The 14,458-nt window shown below is 39.2% G+C and overlaps 1 protein-coding gene across 3 annotated transcripts; it reads right to left on the bottom strand.

The window, feature by feature from the left end:
• Positions 1 to 6,123: 6,123 nt before the first annotated feature.
• Positions 6,124 to 13,959, bottom strand: PIGH (phosphatidylinositol glycan anchor biosynthesis class H). Of its 3 annotated transcripts, XR_009152565.1 has the most exons (5): positions 13,697 to 13,948; positions 10,939 to 11,148; positions 9,620 to 9,703; positions 7,332 to 8,410; positions 6,124 to 7,192 (listed from the first exon to the last, which is right to left on the bottom strand). XR_009152565.1 is itself a non-coding variant. In XM_058161886.1 (4 exons), exons 1-4 carry the CDS (start codon positions 13,874 to 13,876, stop codon positions 8,330 to 8,332), a joined length of 474 nt encoding a protein of 157 aa, XP_058017869.1. In that variant the 5' UTR covers positions 13,877 to 13,959; the 3' UTR covers positions 6,124 to 8,329. The 3 variants fall into 3 exon arrangements, 2 of the variants coding, with proteins under 2 accessions (XP_058017869.1, XP_058017868.1); XM_058161886.1 differs by having other exon boundaries at positions 6,124 to 8,410; positions 10,939 to 11,067; positions 13,697 to 13,959; XM_058161885.1 differs by having other exon boundaries at positions 6,124 to 8,410.
• Between the last annotated feature and the right edge of the window lie 499 nt (positions 13,960 to 14,458).

Here is a 14,458-nt window from a genome sequence, read left to right as displayed (position 1 = left end):
TTATTCAGGTGGTATTATTTATAACAAGCTTTCAGAGGCTGTCTGTACAATGTATTTTTTGCTATTGTAATGCTAAATTTAGCCCTTTCAGTCAGCTGTAAAAACTGTTATTGATGTCACAGGCAGGAGCAAGGCTAAAAGAAGAAGAAATACTGTCCCCTTTTAGCTAATAAAAGAAGGGGAAATGGACACCTTAAGGAGGAAAGGTTATCTTAATTCCAGCAACAGGTCATCTGTCCTGATTTAGACCATTTTTTATCACTTTACAACCTCCAAAACACAGAATTGCCTGTTGAGGATAGGATTTTCAAGATATGTGATAAAAGGGATAATAGCTAGGCCCACTCAAAACAGAAACTGAGGCTCAGAAAAAGTCAGGGGAACTAGATCTGAGCTCCGAAATTTGGAGAATCACCAGCTGTCAGCAAAGTGGAAGTTTTCTCTTTCTCATGAGTGCCCTCTTGTGGTGTCTAGAGTTTTGTGGCCAAGATCTGGTAGCCCTAGAGAAAATATCAGGGAATTGGGCCAGTCTTTGAACACATTTAAAATAAAATATAAAAATAAATCTAAATACATTCTAATTACTTACAGCCACTAAATCAGAGTGCATAGGTCTTACTTTATGGAACTCTGCAACACTCACATTTGGGACAAGATCTTTTCTTCTCTTTCTCTTGCAAAAGAAATCTCTCTCTCTTGAAATATCTTATTAGAATGGAAGGAGTGGTGGGATTCTACTGATTTGGATGAACCAGTAGCTCTGAAGATCAGTTGGGAGTGAACCAGTGTGTCCCGACAATCAGATGGTCCCACCAGCCTGCGCTGTTTTTCTACCTTTATCTCCTCAGCTGATTTGCGCAGCAGAGCCAATTGCCTCACGAATCAGCTGTGTTACTTCTCCGAAGAAACCCGGAAGTGAAGAGTTCTTCATACTGCGCATGCGCGCAAAGTGCGCGATCACTGAACCGGTTGTTAAACCAGGAGAATTCCACCACTGCTGTAATCATATGTAATGGATGCCAGACATATATGCTATTACATTCTTCACAGAGGTCAAATTTATTTTATAGTATGTTTTATTGTGTGTTTTGCTATTTGCTTACTGCTAAGGTTTATATGCCATACAATTAATATGCAGCCATTTCCATATTTGGTCATAATAAAAAGGTAAAAGTAAAGGTTTCCCCTTTCTAGTCATGTTCCACTCTAGGAGGGGTGCTCATCTCTGTTTCTTAGCCGAGGGAGCCAGCATTGTCCAAAGACATTTCTATGGTTCTGTGGCCGTCATGACTATACACCGAGGTGCACAGAATGCTTTTACTTTTCCATTGAAGTGGTACCTATTTATCTACTCACATTTGTATGCTTTCAAACTGCTAGGTTGTCTGGAGCTGGGGCAAGTAGCAGGAGCTCATCCCGTCGCACAGCGTTTGGGTCTTGAACTGGGGCTTCAGCTTTAACTGCTAAATCATCATGCCCCCTATTTGGCTATAATAAGCAAAGGTAATAAGCAAAAGGTAATAACCGTAAAATATGGTTTACTAATAGTAGGAGCAGCTTACCTCTAAATTTTCTTTTTCTAGTATGCCCATTAACTTGACTTTTTCCGTCAAGCCCTCTAGCCTATTTACACTAGAGTAAAACCAAGATAGAAGTGGATTACTCCTGTAATTTGAGGAAGATTATGAGGTTTATGATGGAGAGAGAGAGAGAAGTGAGGTGATCACACATTCCTCTCTCTCTCTCTCTCTCTCTCTCTCTCTCTCTCTCTCTCTCTCTCTCTCCCTCCCTCCCTCCCTCCCTCCTTCCCTACTTGTGTAACTCTGGAGCTTTTCAGGGTTTGAGGCTAGATTGTTTTCCCATACATAAGAACCCTACACTTACCCTGCTTCCTACTTTCCTGTCATATATTTCACATCTTATTAAGAGCCTGATGTTAATCTGTCTAGTGTAGTGTTTTTCAGTCTTAGTAACTTTAAGATATGTGGACTTCAACATCTTATGGGAATGGTAGGTGTTGAAGTCCATGTGTCTTAAAATAGCCAAGCTTGAGATACTTTGTTCTAATGAGAAAAGTATCTTCCAATTAACATCCATATGGCAAAGAAATTATAGTCCAACTACATTCTGAAATGAGATCTTCCACAAAAGCTATGTGTTATGTTTTACTAAATAAATAAAGACATTCTAAGACCAAAGAAGTTTGTGAACTTATACAAACATCTGCATTTTTTCATTTTTTTGCAAGAGTTTCAATGTTTATTTGCAAGTTACCTTATCTTGTGCTACTAGGTAAAGATCGTTTATTGCTTTCTTCTGCTCACTAATTTAGATTCTTCTTTTGGAAACACCTTATGCTGTGTTACAGCAAGGATGGCCTGCAGACATCTCTCACCACAGTCTTCAGGAGTATTACAAACAGAAGCCAGCAAACTCTTCAAGGAATTAAGGAAACAGTATGATTATCTAAATATACTATTCAAAATCAGAAAGAGGATAGGTGTCAAGGAAGCATCAAGAATAAAGCCAGAATAAAACCTGCATGATTGTTATTGTATTTCTTTTCTCTTTTTTGTAATCCAGAATAATAATATTTAAACAAAATTAAAGATGAGACCTAGGTGTGTAGGTATGCTGTTTGAAGCAGCTTTCTGGAATCTTCACTATCTCTTTTAATTCATTTCGATTCATCCTCTAAATACATTTTTCCATGAAGCCTTTGGCACAACTTTCTAGTTCCCATAGTTCACCTATCTTGTTTCCTGAAAATAAGACCCAACAGGAAAATAAGCCCTAGCATGATTTTTCAGGATGCTCGTAATATAAGCCCTATCTCCAAAATAAGCCTTAGTTAAGATCGACAGCCAGATGGATGAATTTAGTACCATATTTCCCTGAAAATAAGTCCTAACTTGAAAATAAGCCCTAATAAATCTTTTGGAGCAAAAATTAATATAAGGCCTGGTCTTATTTTTGAGGAGAAACGGTATAGCCACTCAAAAACTAGACTTAATTGTTGCACAGATGAAAGAGAGAATCTGTCAACTGAAGAATATAGTAGAAGGCAGCCTTATTGAAACTTAATCTAGAATCCAGCCCATGCATGAGAAACTGAAACAACTATAGTCTATAGATTTGAACAAAAATTGTTTGATCAGTTTATCTAATTATTATCTTATATAATTATTTTTGTTTCTGTTTTCCTCTTGTTCCTTTTTTGCTTCCCTTGGGAAAGGCCTCTTTTCTTAACAGGTTTAAAGCACTTTGTATCCTGATATTAATTTTTGTTTGCATCTAATGTTGACTTTCTCAGTTCATGTGCTTCTCCTTATTCCACTCCATACTTCAGTGAGCTGTTCATCAAAGTCACAATGGAAGCTCCCTGTATTGATTACCATGTGACACTAATGGCATTACAGTTCTGCCTTATCCCTAATGAACTGCAGAATGAAATCAATTGCCAGCTAATTAAAAAGACCAATTGAGAGACTTGGAATCACACAGTCACCCATTCTGACTGTTGTGCCAAGCAACACAAAGTAGCCTCTGCATACTGATGGTTCTGTATCAGAGTTAAAGACCTATCAGATGGCAACTTCTTCATACGACACATTATAATACTCTAGTGACAAGAGAATAGATTCTGGGCTGCTCCTCTCAAGGTAATGAAAACGCAGTCTCGCTTGGTTAACTGAAAAGAATCTGTACAAGAAGTTCCTGAACAGGATCTTTAGTAATGCTAACCTGATCAGTTGTCTATTAGTTCCATGCCCCTCTTAGGTTGCTAAGGTTTCCCAAAAGGTGGCATGTAGGAGGGTCCATGTCATACTTTTGGGTTTTGTTGATGCTGAAGAAACTATTGCAGGATTCAACAGTCCTGGATATTTTTTGTTCCATCTTCAATTTCCCTTCTTAGTGAAAATTGTTGAGGTAATCAGCATGCAGCTTTAGAGTCCTGGAGGAAACTGATTGTTTTGATTCATTTTAGTCATGTTGCAGACAAAGACACCGAATTTGGATGGTACTGGTTACCCTATTGGATAACTTTTGCCAGAACTGGGATGTGGTTATGGGTATGTGTGTACAACAGATCTTCTTGATCTCTCGACAGATTTTGATATCTTCCATAATGTTATCATTTTGGAGTTTGTATGAGCCTTAAATTTGAGGCGCATGATGTTTCACGTCTTTTCTCCAAATCTAGTCAGAAGTTGGTGAGAGATTGAGTTGGAAGCCACAAAGCTCAATGGGAAGCCACAAAGCTCAATGCTCTTTCCCAAATATAAAACTGCTGGATTAAAGTATCTCCAGTATGCTGATAACACCCAGTTGTGTATCTGAATCCTGACTTAACCAAGTGATGCTGTGAGATGGTCACCAAGTGCCCTCCATGTGATCGTGGAGGTGCTGAAGTTGAAGGATAACTGGAACTTCAAGAACTTATCATAATCACCACTCATTCAGCACTGCTGTATCTTTGAACCAAATGTGCGGTCACCAAATGTGTGGTCATTAACCATACCAAAGATTACTTGTATTTGACAGCCCATATCTGGAGATTGGACAGCCCACATCTGGAGCATCCTAAATAGGATTACACTTATTGGAGCTGCTGCACTACTGGGAAGTCTTTGTGGATTCGCAACTCCTGTTTAGGAGGTGGCAGCTGTAGCCAAGGCAGCCTTTGCAGAGATTCATCTTGCAGGCCAAATTTAACTTTTCTGAAACAGGGGACACTTTGAGCAGTCAGTCATACTTTGGTCATCTGACATATAGACTATTGCCATGTGTTGTATATGGGACTGCCATTGAAGACCATTTGGAAGCTACAGGTTGTCCCAAATCTGGCAGCCCGAGCAGTTATGGACAATCCTTGGTTTCCCACATAATACCTCTGATTTGGGAACTGCACAGGTTACCAATAAGCTTCTGGGTGCAATTCAAGGTGATAGTTATCATCTTTAAAGCTCTTTGTGACACCGAGTCTGGTTATTTGAGATCTATCTTCCATGGCATTTGCCCATCCTGTTTGATCTGACAGTCAGTAAGCTCAAAGGCTCATGGATAAAATAGTATACTCTTATCCAGGAACCAGGCCCTCTATACTAGGGGTTCCCAACCTTTCAGATCTCAAGGACCACCAAATTGTAATTTTAAATCCCGCGGACCACTAATATGATTTGCCTAATAACCGGCTGAGTGGGTGTCGCTAGGTTGTCATGTGACTGAGTGGGCATGGCCAACTCAATGTCACTCATGTCAAGGGGCACCTCACCGGCCTTTACTCGCCCCTCCCCTCCCAGCCTCTCCTTGCCTCCCCGCCCGGGGTCCTTAGGGCCCCAACAGGAATCAGTTGTTGGAGCTAAGGAGCCACCACAAGAAAGAGTTGGCAAAACAGCTGGCTCAATTCAAATTGGATCTGACAGAGAAGGAAGCTCAGCAGAAGCATCTCACTTTCCAAGATGAGATAGGAACATAGGCTTTCCAAGCAGAGGGAGGGCAAGGCCAGGTACCAGCGCCTGGAGGGTCAGTGGGCTGAGATGGTCAGCCAGTTCCAGGCCATTAGGCAGTCCCACTGGAACAAGGACCTCGTTTCCCTCCAGTCTTTCCCTCCAGTCTTTGCCCAAAGCCCTACACCAGGAGGCTGAAGCAGATCCCAAGTTGGAATTTCTGTCCCCCTCCGACCCACACAAAAAGATCCCAAAGGGGGAGACTCTCTGCAGCAACATAAATGTTCATTGAACGTATCCGTCCCAGGTGCCATAGTTTTGAGGACTCCTGATTTAGTGCAATATAAAAAATGCAAATAATTTTTCTGCGGATCACCAAAATTTTCTCACGGACCACCAGTGGTCCACAGACCACCAGTTGGTGACCACTGCTCTATACCACTGTTCCTGCCCTTTGAAATAGCATTTTCCCCGAGATCTACATTTCCCTGCCCTTATTTTAGAATGACCTGATTTCCCCCCACCCCCTAGACCTTGGGCTAATTTGGAGTCCTTCTTGGGAATATTTGTTTCTTTTGTTGTAATTGTCTTTTGTTAATTGTTATTTTTAATCTCTTTTCAATTGTGCACACTGCCTAAAGTGGTTTTGAATCAAATATATTTGAATCCCCAATGGAGCTAATATGTTTTATTCAAAATACAATAAAGTAAGTTAAAAAAACTGAGAACCAGTATGATTAAGCAAAAGAATGAAAGCCAAGCCTTCAACACAATATACCCTTGAGGGTATGACTTACTTACTTCAAATAAATATGCATGACATCCAGTTGCACAGGAGATACCTTTACAGGTTTACATTCATTTAAGCTATGTGCAAAGAATATACATATGTATCAATTACACATCTTGTGGACCAACATCAGGAAACAATAGGTCAAGGCCATGAGAAGCTAAATATTTGGAGAACGACAGTAAGAACCCAAGACCAGTGATAAGAGCAGCTGAGCAACACAAGTTAAATAGGTTTGTGGAATGTTTTCTTTCCTAAGTTTTAAAGAAAGCAGGATGTTAGTAGATGTAAAAAATGCTTAAATCTTAGTTCAAGTATTGTACTGTAGGCCTGTGTATTGCTCAGATTTTTGAGTATGTATATGTATATGTGTGTCTGTGTATGTGTATGTATATGTTTGTGTGAAGTGAAGCTACTTTCACTGAAATATATCATTCCCACTGATGTATTTTAATGCACATGACAAAATAAAAATTGTAAATGTTTTGGTGATTTAGCAACATTATGAACAAATCTAGATATATTATACATGACAGAGCATGACATTTACCAACCAGATAATCCTTTGGCTTGTACCATATAATTGTATTTTCTTTTCCTCATTTTTATAAATAGAAAATGGAAACTCCAATATGGAAGATATTAGCTGGGGCTCTCTTCTGGTTCATACAGGTTCTCATGTAAATAAATTATTATTTATTTATAGTTTGTTTCTTTTAAAGTATAGCAATTTTGACAGATATTTCATTACCGACTATGTCACCTAGCCCTAACTGGACATTAGAAATAGCTGATGAAAAATTAGTTTTACAATTATGCTAGTGTCCCGTGCATAAAAACTGTGTTCCGTATTAAGATGGAAGTGGTGTTGATAAATGAGATTTTCAATATAATAATAATTCTTTTAATAGGATGTCATGGTTGCCCCAGAGGTACTTTTTCCAAGAGGCAACTGGACTATCTGGTTTTTCTTTGAAGACGTTTTGCTTCTCATCCAAGAAGCTTCTTCAGCTCACTGAGCTTCTTGGATGAGAAGCAAAACGTCTTCAAAGAAAACCAGAAAGTCCAGTTGCCTCTTGATGAAAAAGCACCTTTGGGTCTTTTAATAGAAGTTTTGCTTCTCAGCTTTTGATGCACAAATGAACTTCAGGTGTAGATGTCTGGGCAAATGGAGCTATTGTTCAAGAAGCAGGTGTCTAATGTTCCAGGGGGCTTTTTGTAAAACCGAAGTGCATCCTCATGTCACTCAGGAAAAAATCACTTTACTTGTGAATTCCATAAATACAAATGATCTTACCTACATCTACCATTATCATTATCCACTAATACTGATATATATTTAATGAACAAAATTAAGTCTGAAAAAGGAATACTATTGCACATAGCATATAACTCAACTTTATCAGAAAACAGATTCTAGTCTACCATGGAATTTTATTTAGGAAGGGAAAAAGCTTTATTTTCATCTTATTTCTGCTGAACTTTCCTTGTAGATTTCCAGTCATTTAGACAGGGTTAATTTTTGACAGGAAAAAATTATCATTGTGCTTCTTACATCATGAGGTTGACTGAAGAAAATGTGGAACCTGGATTAGTAATTTTGTCCTGTAACATTTCTTCACAGCTGCACGTTCAGTCCTTTCTCAAAAAGGCACTAGCAAATTTTTTTTTTTTAATTTATATCCCGCCCTTCTCCGAAGACTCAGAGCGGCTTACAGTGTGTAAGGCAATAGTCTCATCCTATTTGTATATTTATATACAAAGTCAACTTATTGCCCCCCCAACAATCTGGGTCCTCATTTTACCTACCTTATAAAGGATGGAAGGCTGAGTCAACCTTGGGCCTGGTGGGACTCAAGCCTGCAGTAATTGTAATTGCAGGCAGCTGTGTGTTAATAACAGGCTGCATTAGCCTGGTGAGCCACTTCCCAGCCCAATTTGGTGGATTTGAATCTAGTCTTACCTAGTTGTCAACTTAGCCAGGTAGATTGACACGGTTGCCTTGGAAAACTTCACCTAATAACTTGAAGCAAACTTGTATTATTGTGGTTCTTCTGTCTTGATAAAAAGTTTCACATTAAAAGCTGGATCAAGATTTTTTCCTCTGCTCCAGGATTTCTTGGCAATTTTTGTATATGTCTACAAGGCAGTCTAGACGTGGCATGGAGCTCTACAAATAAAAAGAATATTTTATGTGAATTTGCAGCTGAAATTATATAAAAAATTGATACAAAACCACTGTAAAATATGACTTCTTGGATTTTAAAGGACAACCACAATAACCAATTGAACACATTTATAAACTTTCCCAAATTGAGAATTCCTTAATAAATCAATCTTCCTGGATTAACTCCTTCCTAGAGAAAGCTCCAAATGCAGAACTCAGTTTTAGTTCTCTGCATGAAACTGATTTACAGCTCACGATTCCATGGCAATAGCTCCTATTTCATGTTTAGCTCCAATGTTTGCATACTGAACACGGTATAAATTCCACTGCCTTTCTAAGTTAACAAAACAAAAAGAATTATAGTTTTTGTTCCTAAACTGCAAGTTCCTGATCTCTAGAGAAGTCTACCTGTAGATACAATGGGAAGAAATAAATAAGAGGGAATTTTTTTTTTAAAGGCCTGAATTCATCAGGTCCAACTGAATTATTCTTTTTCAGCCTAGAATCCAATCTTTATCAATATATGAAATATTATAACACATTGCTAAAGAATAGATAATATATAATATTTATTCTTGCTGAATTATGTAACAATTAAAAAGCAAATTAATGTATCGATTATTTTTAATATACTCAGTAATTTCTACGCTCTGCTCTCTAGCTATTTTTGACTTCTGAAAGCTCTTTTAAGAGAATAAAGTCCATTTGGAACTCTCTTTCTGGACAGTTATATCTAGAAGTTTCATAGAAAAGGTTAATTTAGTACAGTACGTGATTACAGAAGTGTTTATAGGCTCAGTGAGGTGGTAAATTGTATTCTTTAGAGTTGATATATCTGAGAAAAACAAGAATTTAAATGCATCAAAGGGTGACAAGGGTTACTACTCCACCTACCTGTGCAAAATTAACTATCTAAAAAGTTCAGCAGTCAGTCCATGCTCAGCTGAGCACATCACTGCTATATCTAAAGTCATAGTTATTGCAAGTCAGTAAGTTTCAAAGATACACATATTCTTTAACATGGAAGTGAGAAAAAGATCACATAAAATGCTGTTCTCTAACTTAAAAATATTTTTAATATTTTTACAATTTCTATGTATTTTCCACAGAAGAAATACTGAAAAGAAACAAATGGCTCCAAGAGGCATTTTAGCAAGAAAAGCATATGGTATGATAGGTCTTAACATCCTCAGCAATACACTTTATACTTACCTGAAATAGTGGCACTACTTCAGAAACAGCATGAGGTTCAGTAGGATCTTGGAGAAGGATGCACAAGTAGTAGATAACTTTTTGCTAAAAGTAATAATGTATAAATAAGGTAGTAAAAAATATAATTATGCCAGCTATAAAATCTGCTCTTAAAACAACAATTCTTTAGAAGAGATTGCTATCCACACTATGTTCTATGCAGGCGTGAAATCCAGCAGGTTCTGACAGGTTCTGGAGAACCGGTACTGGAAATTTTGAGTAGTTCGGAGAATCAGCAAATACCACCTCTGGCTGGCCCCAGAGTGGGAAGGGAATGGAGATTTTGCAATATCCTTCCCCCAGGAGTGGGGAGCGAATGGGGATTTTGTAGTATCCTTCCCCCGGAGTGGGGTAGGAATGGAGATTTTGCACTATCCTTCCCCTGCCACGCCCACCAAGCCACACCACGCCCACCAAGCCACGCCCACAGAACTGGTACTAAAAAAAAGATTTTACCACTGGTTCTATGGACAGAAAAATATACATGGAAATAATATTTGTGTCAGTGGGATTCTTTAGAACAGCATTCAAATAGGAGTAGAGAAGCTTATAACTAGTAATTGATAACAAGAAGTCTCCCTTTTAAAGAGTTCCTTCAGTATCAGATTTTTTTATAAACACCTCTTTTCATGAATCACCTCGAGTTTTCATTATTGACTACAGCTGGGTTCAAATATGTACTATACAATATAAATATTATATATTAGTACATACTAATCTATGTACTAAACTATGATATGGTTTACCAGATTGTGTTTTAACTTCCTGCAAGAAACAACATATTGTTAAAGAAGAGATTATTTACAACATTATGGCTTTGCATGGTACTGGGTCTCTGTATATTGCATTCTCACTCATTTTCTGATTGTTGAAACAGTTCCAAAGGTATGGTGGTCTTTAAACAGAAAGCAACTTGAAATCAGTTATTTTTTAGAAGAAAGCAAACAAGTCTATTGTTCATGTCTGCCAATTATCTAGAATTTAACTTGTTCTCATGACTGGGCCATTTCTGGAATCATCCCAATCCTATTAAACTCAATAGATGGAGAGTCCTTCAGAGTTCTCCCATTTCAAAATTAATAAGCAATGAAACAGTATTTTATAATGTAGAACAAGCAAATGTACCACTTCTTTTCCTCAGATTCTTCTCACTAGGAATATGAAATATTCAAGTATTTTTTTCTTTCTGAGATATCTCTTGTTATTTTTAATACAATTTCTTAATAGTGTAGGAAAAGATTTCTTAGTAGTATAAGTAAGTAGTAGTAAGTAGTCCTTACCATATAAATGGCTTCATTGATGACCACATCTTTGACCTGGTTCATCTCTATAAAGGTTGTGCTCTCTTTCCCTGATGCATAGGACGAGGTCATCTGTATTCCAAGCGAGTCAATTATCAGCAGAGACTCCTGGTCAATTTTCACAAAGTGCAGGTATATAAGTAGGCCAATCAGTGTGATAAATATAGAAGCAGAGAGCACCATACTGTTCTGTAATGGAAAACAAGTTCTCAAATGGACAAAACAAAAGTCATTTTGTATTCTACATAATTATATACTATATTGTAATACTATCAAACACTTTCAAAGGAAGACCTGCTTATTACCATTAAAATCTATATGAGCAGCTCATGCACTACATTAAACAGTACAAAATGAAATTATGCAGACACAATAAATAGTTGCCTAAGCACAGTTGTACATCTGTTGTATGTTTGTGTTTCATAAAACAGATATTACTTGTTCTTATTATCAGAGGTAAAACTGGAACATCAAACTGTAAAAAATATACATTTCTGGCAAAATAAGAGCATTTTTATTTTTAAAACAGAGATACAAGTGTAGGGTTGAAGACAAACACTGATAATTACAAACATCTTTGAACTGTTTTTATTTACAATAGTTGTTTTTCCTGGTAGGCTCTTAATATGTTTTTTTATATGAATCATATGCATCTTCATTTAGAAAGAGAACCATATTAATTTCACAAGACATGATGGATTTTACATTGAACTGTAGGTCTAGTTAAGAAACTGTAGATACCATTTGAATTAATGCTTACAGATCCTCTTGGGAAAAAGGTGGTTCATGAACTATTTATCTCCTTGCAGAGATTGTTGAGGTAGGTGAGATGAGCAGAAGGTGATGTGGCATTAGAAGAAATGTTTTGAAATACAAGAAGATAAATGTAGAAAATAGTTGTGTTCTTTCCTCATTTTGGGAACTTTACTTCAACCAGAGGTGCTTTTTCAAGAGGCAACTGCATTTACTTGTTTTTCTCTGAAGAGAAAAACCAAGAAGCTTCATCCAAGAAGCTTCTTCAGCTCTAAGGAAGTTTCTTAGATGAGAAGCAAAAAGTCTTCAAAGAAAAACAAGAAAGTCCAGTTGCCTCTTCAAAAAACACCTTTGGGACAATCAATTTCTAAAAGGCTGAGAATCTCCAGAGACATTTAGTTCAACCATTGCTCGACTGAAAGTCTTCCAGAGCCACTAGGCTTCATCCTATATCATGTGCAATCAGGACAGGAATATTGATTGTGGATGGTGAAAGGTGAATTCTAATGATTCTGAAGAGCATATAGAGGAGAAAGCTCCAACCGTCTTGTTGCCAAAAAACAAATCCCCTTGAAAATCAGTGGTTGGAAACCAAGGGAGGTGGGGAGGGTGGGGAGAACCACATGCCAACAATGGCCTCATGTCCCATTGCTAAACTGGATGGAAGCTGGGTGGTAGCTGCTATGAAGCTAGAATGCACTAGAATGCACTAGAATGGATTGAACACAATGCTGTATGTTGATATCCTGATAAAGTCTATGGAGATTCTCAGTCATGCAGGTCATGGATGGGTGTGCATAAGTGCACTAGAGTGCCTACCATCCCTGTCCTAATGTTTTCTTTTATTCGTATTCTTTACATGTATTTATAATTATGTTTACACTTGTATCTGGCATAAAATACATGCTTGATGAAATAAATAAATAAAATGGTTGTCCCAAAGGTGCTTTTTCAAGAGGCAATGGGACTTTCTTGTTTTTCTTTGAAGACATTATGCTTCTGATACAAACAGCTTCTTCAGCTCTGACTGGATGGTGTGGAATAGAATAGATTAGAATTTTTTATTGGCCAAGTCTGATTGGACACACAAGGAATTTGTCTTGGTGCATAAGTGTATATAAATATAGCACAAGTGTACCACAAGATAAAAGCTACTATAGAAACTATTAAAAATGGATCCCAAAGGTGCTTTTTCCGAGAGGCAACTGGACTTTTTGGGTTTTTCTTTGAAGATGTTTCGCTTCTCATCCAAGAAGCTTCTTCAGCTCTTGAAAAAAGCACCTGTGGGACATCCTGACAAAGGATTAGGAACAGTGGTGGGTTTCAAATTTTTTTACTACTGGTTCTGTAGGTGTGGCTTGGTTGGTGTGGTGTGGCATGGCTTGGTGGGCGTGGCTTGGTGGGCGTGGCAGGGGAAGTTTACTGCAAAATTCCCATTTCCTCCCGATCAGCTGGACTCAGGAGGCAGAAAATAGATGGGGGTGGGGCCAGTCAGAATTTTTACTACTGGTTCTCCGAACTACTCAAAATTTCTGCTACCGGTTCTCCAGAACTAGTCAGAACCTGCTGAAACCCACCTCTGGTTAGGAAGGACCACACGCATAAGGTGGCAGTGGCCTGGTGATAAATGTAGCACACCAGCTCGACAATCATACCTACTTAATTCAGTGGTCAGTTTTTCTCTTGACAACTTGTAAGAGGTGTAACCCAATGCTGGCTGCGAAATTCTGGGAGTGGGAAGCCCCTCCCCCCGCCATTTAAAGAGAAACACCACAAGACACTAAGAGCCCAGCAGGTTCTAGCAATCTGAAAGGGGCCGGAATGGAGGATTGTGGGGCTTCCTGCCCGCTTAATTGTTGGGGAGGGGAGGGGAGGGGAGGTTCCCACGTAATGGCGGCCCATTAACTGCCCCTCACTGCCCGAGTCTGAGCGAACTTCGGGTTTCAGGACCCGCTTCGAAGGAGAGCGGCGACCGGACGGGTACCTGGCTGACGACGAAGAGCCCATAAGCCACGAGCCACACGCAGCACGTGACGGCGCTCAACGAGCCCAACTGCAGCCGCGGGCAGCGCACCTGGAGCTCCCGACAGGAGGCGCTATGGTGGAGGGGCCGCAGCTTAATGCGAGCCCCGGAGACCGATAGGTATTCCCGCTCTTCCGCCATGTCCGAGCCAGGGAGCAAGGCGATAGCGTTTTGCAGATGCGCAGAGCGGCTCTTTTGTTACGCTCCCTCTCTAGCCGGCTGTCACTCGATGGTAGCAAAGCTCCGCCTCTCTCAGCTAGGAGCTGTCTGTTGTGCTGGAAAGGTTGGCAACACGGCCGCCGGAGGGGATTTCCCTTGGCTGCTTCGACCGCCGGCTCCCTCCCTTTGCACAAGCGGGACGGGAGCGTAGGAAGCGACAGCCCCCAGCAAAAAAGATGTCCGATGCTTCAGGTCCTCTTCCTCGGGCAGCGTTGCGCTGTTCTTTGTTCTCAGTCCCGAGAAATCGAGATGAACCGACTTGCATGGATTTTCTTTTAAATTTCGATTGGTCCCTTGTCCTGTGTTTTGCATAGACCCACAAAAAAAGAACCTTGTACAAATTATCCCCGCACACTGACGTTGGAGAAATTGATGTTTTTGAATTTGGAAAACAATGAGGAAAAATTACCAAAAAACCCCCAAAAACAACTCTTGATGCCAAGAATGGTATTATTTATTTAAAAGAAGTGGGGGACACAGCATCATGTGATTCCCGGGGGGGGG

Source organism: Ahaetulla prasina, chromosome 1, assembly GCF_028640845.1.
Source record: "Ahaetulla prasina isolate Xishuangbanna chromosome 1, ASM2864084v1, whole genome shotgun sequence".
NCBI classification, from domain to species: Eukaryota; Metazoa; Chordata; class Lepidosauria; order Squamata; family Colubridae; genus Ahaetulla; species Ahaetulla prasina.
This window is presented reverse-complemented; position numbering and strand designations above follow the sequence as displayed.